An 8558-nucleotide genomic window follows, 5' to 3' on the forward strand; every position below is an offset into this window, starting at 1 on the left:
CTTGGGTGTGGGTCAGTGGTTAGAGCCCTTGCCTAGCCAACCTAAAGTCCTGAGTTCGAATCCCTCCAGTGCCACACACACACATACATACCTACGCCCTCTGTCAGCCAGGGCGAAGTCCTGTCCTGGGGTAGCTGCCCCTTCTGTGCCAGGGCAGGCCTGCGGTGCCCAGCAGTGACCCTGCCCTGGGTGTCCCTGTAGGTGCCCATAGACCTGCTGGTGCCCAGACCGCTCCTCGTCTTGCCTTGCCCATCCAGTGCCAGGCAGAGCTGGGTGCCAGTCCTCTGGGAGCCACCAGCAACCACTCTCAGCCTGAAGGAAAGTTCTAGAAGCGGTGGTAGCCAGACCCCAGGAGGTTCATGGGCAGCGAGAGGGGCTCCCCCCAGCCTACCATGCTGCCGTGTAGACCGGCCCAGGAGTTCAGCTTTGGGCCCCGGGCCCTGAAGGACGCCCTGGTCTCCAGCGACGAGGCCCTGCAGCAGCGGTACGCCTCGGCCTTCTCCCCAGCCGAGAGGCTCTTCCTGGCTGAGGCCTACAATCCCCGGAGGACCCTCTTCCGCCCGCTGCTCATCCACTCTGCCTTCGACTGGCTCCTGAGCCGCCCGGAAGCCCCCGAGGACTTCCAGACCTTCCATGCCTCCCTGCAGCACCGCAAGCCTGGCCCAGCCCGGAAGCACATTTACCTGCAGCCAATAGGTACGGGGGGGGGGGGGGAAGCGGGGGCAGTGGAACAGTGGAAGTCCCAGCATCCCAGCCTCCTGTGCACTAGGCAGGAAGCCAAGCCACACAAGTGCTGCCTCCTGCCAGTGTCTATGGTTCTGCCCACATCTGTCAAACCCAAGTGGGGCATGGTGGCTCATGCCTATAATCTCAGCTACTCTGGAGGCAGAGATAAGAGAATGGAAGTCTGAGTCTCAAGCAAAAAATCTAGGGCTGGGAAGGTGTGTCAGTGGTAGAGCGCTTGCCTTGCATGCCTGAGGCCCTGGGTTCGATTCCTCAGCACCACATAAGCAAAAAGAAAAAAGAAGCCGGAAGTGGCGCTGTGGCTCAAGTGGTAGAGCGCTAGCCTTGAGCTGAAGAGCTGAGGGACAGCGCTCAGGCCCAGAGTTCAGGCCCCACGACTGGATCCAAAAAAAAAAAAAAAAAATCTAAGATTCCTTTTTGAAAAATGAACTGAATGTGAGTAACAGGGCTGGGGCTATGGCTCAGCAGTAGAGAGCCTGCCTAGCAAGTGCAAGTTTCTGAGTTCAAACCCCAGTACCGACAGAAACAGAACTCTCACCTTCCCGTGGTGCTGTATGCTTTACAAAGGCTGCTTCCTCTGGGGGGGGGTGGGCTCTTGAGGGTAAGATCAGCCCATTTCATAGGCAAGGAAACTGAGGCTGGGGGAGGTGGCGGGCCTTGCCTGGTCCCTGGGTAGAGGCAGGGTTTGAATGCAGGTCTACCTAGTCGGTCATGGAGAAGACTTAGGCACCAACACCATGGCGTCCCCTGGGGCTAGGGGCAGCTCAGCCAGGTGCTGGGGGACGGGGAGGAGAGGGCGGGCAGCATCGGGCCTCATAGCCACCTGTTGGCATGGCACCGTGCAATATGCCAGAAGGAGGCCAGGCTTTGGTCCCTGCTGGCCTTCCCGGCGCCCAGGGAGTGTGTGCTGCACATGGACAGGCATTGATTCCTGTCCTTGCCACTGGCCAGTGTTGGCCAGGGCTCCCTAGGGGGCGGTCACCAGCAGGGAGGGGCCTAGTGGGGCTGATGGGGGTGGCTGTGTCCGCAGATCTGAGTGAGGGGCTGGGGCGCCCCCTGCTGGAGCAGCTGCGGAGCTGCGCGGAAGCTTTCTTCCTGGGCCTGCGGGTCACGTGCCTGCCCTCCGTAGCGGCCGCCACCATCCACTGCTCCTCGCGGCCCAGCCAGGACTCCGATGGGCTCCAGCTCCACACAGGTGGGCGATGAGGGGTGGGCCAGGGGGAATGCCTGGGGGAGGGGGCACGCAGCAAGGTGGAACCTTTGAAATGTCATCCCATGTATCCCCCCTCTTCCTGTGTGGTCCATAGCTACTGAGCCCCATCCCCTCAGCGGTGAGGGGACCAGGCTAGGGACACTGGGGGCTTTGAATGGGAATCTTGAAGTCCCCCCTCCTTCCTTCCTCTGTGGGCCCCCCAGCTGTGTGTCAAGGCAGGACATGCCCTGAGCAAAGCTCCTCGGAAGACTGTCCTCTCCTGGTGATCCATGTCCTCCCTGCCCTGTTCCCGGCCACGGCCCCCCTTCCTCCTCACCCCACAGCACACCTGCAGGTTCCCAGGTCACCTGCAGGTCCCAGGGCCCAGGGGGAGGCCGCTAGCTGCTTGTGCCCTCATCCCGTGGCCCAGCTCTCCTGACCACGAGGAAACCGAGGCCTGCAGAGAGCTCCTCACTTGTGGGGTCCTGGACCCCAAACCTTGTAGCCCAGGGCAAAAGAGGCCAGCTTCTGCTGCCCTGACTGCCGGCTTCTTTGCAGATGGCCTCCTGTCTTTTCTGAAGAGCACCAAGCCAGAGGATGCTCTGTGTGTGCTGGGCCTCACGCTGGCTGACCTGTACCCCCATGACACCTGGACCTTCACCTTTGGCAAGTTCCTTCCGGGGCAAGGTGAGCTGGGGATCTGCAACTCTCCCTGGGAGGGGGGTCCCTGAAGGCAGAGTCCCGGAGAGAGTGACATGCATGTGCAAACGGCCACATGAACTGGACGCCCTTTTCCTGGCTAATAGGCTATTCCCTAGCCTTGGCTTCTGCCCGAAGATGGCCTTCCCGGGGTCATGGACATGGGCGGACAGACCATGGGTAGCATCTGGACACCGGCTTGTCCTCAGGCCTCAGCCAGGGGCAGGAGAGGAAGGGAGACAGCTTCTGAGGCCCCTCTTCCCACCCCTCTCCAGAAGTGGGCATCTGCAGCTTTGCCAGGTTCTCCGAGTTCCCGGGGCCCAGCACCCCTGAGGCTGCCGCGGGCCGGGGGGCAGCAGATGGCCCTGAAGCCTCTCCGCAGGACAGTGGTGGAAGCCTGGGTGTGGCGCAGTGCTGCAAGGTGGGTGTGGGGAGGGGGGGAGGAAGGGGGTGGAAGGATGTGAGGGTAGGGTGGGACTGGCCTCTCGGAGCCCTCACTCTACAGAGCGGGGAAACTGAGGCTCAGAGATGACACCTTTTTTCCCCAAGGCCACACAGCTCCGAAGCGAGAGGGCTGGAGGCCTGAGTTTCCCCAGAACTGTCAGGGGGTGCCCAGACCTCTTCCCAGGGGTCCAGGGCTTTTGGGTCAGTGTAGAAATGGCTGCAAGGCTAGGTGTCTATCCCCCTTGGTCCCCCCCCCCCAGGTCGCCTGTCACGAGCTCTGCCACCTCCTGGGCCTGGGCAGCTGCCGCTGGCTGCACTGCCTCATGCAGGGGGCGCTCAGCCTGGATGAGGCCCTGCGGCGGCCCCCCGACCTCTGCCCCATCTGCCTGAGGAAGCTGCAGCACGTCCTGGGCTTCAGGCTGGTGGACAGGTACAAGGTGAGCCCCGCCTGGGTCCTGCCTATGCGGTGGGAGAGGATCAGGGCTTGAGGCCTCCTGCCCGGGTCCCCCCAGCAGCAGGCACACCCCAGCCTGTCTGTCAAGGTGGGAGGACTGAGAATGGTGACATGGAGAGACATGGAGGTGACCCAGGGGCAGGGTGGGTTGGCATCGGTGCAGGTGCCCGTGGGCATCTCCTTCGGTTTCCTCACCCTGTGCCTGGTGACCCCCCAGGCCGCCCAGAAGCAGGGCAGCCCCCTGGCAGGACAGAGAGGGAACTGGAACAGCTGAGCAGGTGTGCGTGCTGCCCTCTGCTGGCGGCTGGTGGCATGGCAGTCCTTCCTTAGGGACAGAGAGATGGTTGAAAACTCTGGCGAGTGGTGGCCGTTTGTCCACCTTTGGCTGAACAAAACGTTTTCATGGAAGTCATAAGACCTAGCAGTGGGAAAACAAGACATAGAGAGGGAGCTTCCTATGTTCAAGGCTCAGCTCCTGCAGTTCTGGGGTCCCCTTATCCCCCCACAGGCCTTCGGGAGGGGTGGGCTCTTGGGTATATTCTTGTCGCCTGGAGAGTTGGGGAGATCGGGAAGTGAGGCTGAGACAGAAAGTGAGGGACAGCTGTGCCCTGCTGGAGACTCCTTTCCCCACCCTTTCTTTCTGTCAGTTGTGCGCTGTCCCTGAGCTCTTTTGCTCAAGGCTAGTGTTTTACCACTTGGAGCCACAGCTCCACTTCTGGTTTTCTGGTGGTTCATTGGAGATAGGAGTCTCCTGGACAGGCCTTGAATTGTGATCCTTAGCTCTCTGCCTCCCTAGTAGCTAGGATTATAGGCATGAGCCATCAGCACCTGGCTTTAAAATGATAACTCTAAAGATAAACTTCCTCTAGTTTCACTGGGAGGAATGGCTGGGCAAACCACTTGCTGAGCTCCGGAAAGGCAAGCAAGTGCTCCAAGGAGCTGGTTTACCCAGCACTGCCACGGCCAGGGGCTGGTCTGCAGAAGCACTGGGCAGAAGGGCCCTGTGACCCCAGCTGGCACTTGTCCGAGCGAGGGTGGCTGGGACCTTAGACAAGTGGCAATCCGAGCAGCCTCAGCCCGCGTCTCTCCCCCTCAGCGACTCTATGCCTGGACCCGGGCAGCAGCAGCAGGGCCGTGGCCCGGCCCGGAGGCTGGGGAGTGGTCTGCGTCGGAGGACACGCTGCCCTTCAGTGCTGATTCGGGCCTGTGCTGCGACAGTGACTCAGAGCCAGTCACCAGCCTGTCGGAGCCCCTGACCCCTGACGTGTGGGGTCACGCCTTCCCTGAGGGGCCCGAGGATGGGCTGGGCTCCCTGGCAACGTCGGAAGCTGTGCCGAGGCTGAGGGGCCCCGAGGAGGACCTGGAGGAGCATGGGCAGTGGCTGGCCGCGTGTATCCAGGCCCTGGAGCGGGAGGCCACAGAGGATGACCTGGCGCAGGTGGACAGAGCTGTGGATGCCATGGGCCGCTGGGAGCTGTTCACAGGGCAGCTCCCAGCCACCAGGCAGGCCCAGCCCTGTGGCAGGGACAGCCCAGGGCTGCGCAAGGTCCTGGGGGATAAGTTGTCCTCCCTCAGGAGGCGGCTGAGCACGCGCAGAGTCCCCAAGGCGGGGTCCTCCCCCTGTGGCTGGGAGGGAGCAGAGAATTAGGGCACAGGGACTGTCTCACACAGATATTTGTCCCCAGCTACCCAGCAGGGCTAAAAGGAGAGACCCCAGAGCTGGAGGGCTCCTAGAGGTCCGGTGCCTACCTGCTTGCTTCAAAGCACAGCTGGATTCAAGGCACAGTGGGTCCATGGGCCCCCGTTATTTACAGCTGGGGTCTGAGAGCCTGTCCAGACTCTGCAATGTCCAGGGTGGACACAGGCCCCTCGCTGGGGATGCAATGGGTTTTGTTCCTACTGACTTCATCCACACACATGGAATTACTTGGTGGTGTACATGGGGTTCTGATCTGAGCACGGCATGGGGGTCCCCTCAGGGGCTCCCCATTTCTTTTGTGCTGATACTGGGGCTTGAACTCAGGGCTTTATGTTTTTTTTTTCTTTGGTTGTGGGACTTGAACTCTGGGCCTGGGCGCTGTCCCTCAGCTCTTCTGCTCAAGGCGAGTGCTCTACCACTTGAGCCACAGCACCATTTCTGGTTTTCTGGTGATTTCTTGGAGATAAGAGTCTCATGGACTTTCCTGCCTGGGCTGGCTTTGAACTGCAGTCCTCAGATCTTAGTCTCCGTAGTAGCTGGGATTACAGGCGTGAGCCACCTGTGCCCGGCAGGTTTTATGCTCTTGTTCAGCTACAGATGCCGGGCAAGAGTGTGGGCTTTTTAAAAAAGCAATAAAAGTCCCAAGTTGATCTTAGAGTTTTGTCATCTGTTCGCCTGCTGCTGGGAGCCCTGGGGTGCGGGGGAGCAGGCCTAGCTTTCTGGGACTTGTTGGGTTATTTTCCTCATCGTGGCTGGCTGAGCTGGAGCTCTGAATATTTCAGGGTGGCTACATGTCATGCACAGCTAGTCCTGTGACAGGTGCACGCAGTCCATGTGGGCAGGGATCAAGGCCCAGGCTTGTCAGAGCAGCAGGTGGGGGACCCTCATGGGAGAGGCAAGTGATGAGCTCTGCACCCCATTTTCCAGGTATGGGTCGAGGAGGTGGGCCTTTGGATGAGGAGCCCCCAACCCCTCAAGGGTTCAAAAACACAGTTGGCCCAAAGGCTACTGCCAAAGCCATGAATCCAAATTTAGATTCCACTCAGTTCAAAGGCATTTATTTCTAGAATCTTCCAGGGCCATGGCTCACATGTAGAAGGTGTATTCACGGTGGCAGGCCAGCTGCTCTGCACGTCCCATGGGCAGGGCTGGGAGTATGGGCCTCGGAGGCCGGGCAGGCCCTCCTGGTAAGGTCCCCTCAAGCCCTGGGTCCAACTGGCAACCCCGCTTCTGAAAACTCTGTTCTTCCCGAGCTGCTGTCATTCTGCGGTGGGAGCTGGGACATGTATGGGGGTGGGGATCAGGTTGTTTGCCCCAGTGCAAGCCCTGTGCCTCTTTGCACCCCATTCTCTGGGTTCCCCAGGGAATGTCTTGGGGAACCGCTTCTTCACCCCCTTTCTGATGTTGGCAGGAAGTGCCAGCCTGGAGCCACCAGAGTTTCATCAGCCAGGCACGGAGGCCTCAATGCTACCTGTGGGGATCAGTTCCCAGTTTTGGAGATACAGAGGCAGAACTGGTTCTTTTGATTATTATTATTTTGTGTATGTGGCACTGAGAAATCAAGCCCAGGGCCTCATGCAAGCATTCTACCACTCAGCTGCATTCCCAGCCCAGGGCCTCATGCAAGCATTCTACCACTCAGCTACATTCCCAGCCCTGGCTCTTCTGATTTTTACAAACAAAATTTTGTTTTTTGGTGCCTGGACTGGGGCTTGAACTCAGGGCCTTGTGCTCTTGTTTATTGTTTCCTTCTGATGGCTGGTGCATTACCACCCGAACCAGCCCTCCATTCCAGCATTTTGCTAGTTATCATGGATCTGTCTGCCTAGGCTAGCTTCAAACCATGATCTGTAGATCTCAGCCTCCTGAGTCATTAGAATTATAGGTGTGAGCCACTGGCACCCGATAGCTGGAACCCGCCAGTCTGGTCCCGGTGGGGCTTTGCTTTCAGGGGAACCCAAAGAAATAGCAAACTCATAGCCTCAGGGAAATGGACTGTTAAACACTGCCTCGTGCTGGCGGCCACCAAGCCCGCCTCCTCATAGAGAGCTGCTGGGAGAGCTGCACGCGGCTGATAGCTATGGCTGATGCCTCTTTCTGGTCCGGCATCCACAGCATCACCTGATCTACCAGAGCCCAAAAATAACCAATGTTTATTTTTGAGCCTGGCTTCCTGGATAAGAGGCAAAGGAAAACAAGCTTAAGTCGGGTTTGTTTTGAAAAGCTATTTCCAAGAAATGGCTGGGGGTCACGTTCCGTTCAGCCCCGCCCTGCCTCCAGTGTTCCCCATGATGGGGAGATGATGGGGGACTGGGGGCCCAGCTGTATGAGGCAGATTCCTATGGGGCCCCCAACAACCTGGCAAGTCCAACCTCATGCCCTCTCCATATAGACCCCCAGCTCGCAACAAACCATCCAGAAAAGAAATGGACCAAGCTGGGTATGGTGGTGCACTCCTGTAATCCCAGCTACTCGGGAGATGGCAATCAGGAGAGCCCAGGTAAAAAAGTTAGAGATCTCATCTCAATCAATAAATTGGGTACAGGTTCACACCTATCATCCCAGCTATGCATGAGACATAAATTGGAGGATCACTGTCCAGGTGAGCCGAGGCAAAAAAATCCCTAATTGAAAAATAACTAAAAAGGACTACAATGTGTGTGTGTGTGTGTGTGTGTGTGTGTGTGTGAGTGACTCAAGTGGTAGAGCACCTGCTTAGAAAGCTTGAAGCTCTGAGCTCAACTTCCAGTACTGCCAAGAAAAAAAAAAATTCTTTTCTGAAGTGAGACCAGGCTTCAGTCACTTCCTGTACTCCCTTTGGGAGTGCCCCTTGGGGTTTTCTGGTCCCATTGGGGCCTCTAGTGGCCAAGTTGGGTAGTACAGGAGCAGTGGCATCCTGCCTCTGACAGGTGAAAGTGAAGGCTGCTGGGGTGTGAACACAGCTGTCTGTTGCACCCACCTTCCTGTCCTACTCACCCCCACAGTTGTTTTCTGTGGGCTCTTGAAAGCGCTCATAGACAAGGGAGGGTCCTAGGCAGGGCTCCCCAACTGCACCAAACGCACAGCACCTGCCCAAGATAGGCCTCTGCCTCACCACATAAGCACCATACAGGCAGCTTTCAATAGTTGAGCTGGTGGGGCTGGGAAGGTAGCTCAACGGTAGAGTGTATGCCTTGCAAGCATGAGGCCCTGCGTTCGATTCCTCAGCACCACATAAACAGAAAAAGCCGGAAGTGGTACTGTGGCTCAAGTGGTAGAGCGCTAGCCTTGAGCTGAAGAGCTGAGGGACAGCACCCAGACCCAGAGTTCAGGCCCCATGACCGGCA

The 8558-nt window shown here is 58.5% G+C and overlaps 1 protein-coding gene across 1 annotated transcript; it reads left to right on the plus strand.

The window, feature by feature from the left end:
• Positions 1–392: 392 nt before the first annotated feature.
• Positions 393–5181, plus strand: Amz1 (archaelysin family metallopeptidase 1). The gene is made up of 6 exons (XM_013023476.1): positions 393–696; positions 1775–1939; positions 2495–2623; positions 2911–3056; positions 3340–3516; positions 4630–5181. The coding sequence occupies exons 1-6, from the start codon at positions 393–395 to the stop codon at positions 5179–5181; spliced, it is 1473 nt and encodes a 490-aa protein (XP_012878930.1).
• Positions 5182–8558: the final 3377 nt, after the last annotated feature.

Source organism: Dipodomys ordii, unplaced genomic scaffold (assembly GCF_000151885.1).
Source record: "Dipodomys ordii isolate 6190 unplaced genomic scaffold, Dord_2.0 Scaffold68, whole genome shotgun sequence".
In the NCBI taxonomy this organism is placed as follows: domain Eukaryota; kingdom Metazoa; phylum Chordata; class Mammalia; order Rodentia; family Heteromyidae; genus Dipodomys; species Dipodomys ordii.

What these genes read in the sequence shown, in the direction of transcription:
- Amz1 (XM_013023476.1), top strand. Translation starts at nt 393, where the DNA reads ATGCTGCCGTGTAGACCGGCCCAGGAGTTCAGCTTTGGGCCCCGGGCC. An exon ending in CATTTACCTGCAGCCAATAG is followed by an intron (nt 697 to 1,774) that starts GTACGGGGGGGG and finishes CTGTGTCCGCAG; the next exon opens with ATCTGAGTGAGGGGCTGGGG. An exon ending in GGCTGGTGGACAGGTACAAG is followed by an intron (nt 3,517 to 4,629) that starts GTGAGCCCCGCC and finishes TCTCCCCCTCAG; the next exon opens with CGACTCTATGCCTGGACCCG.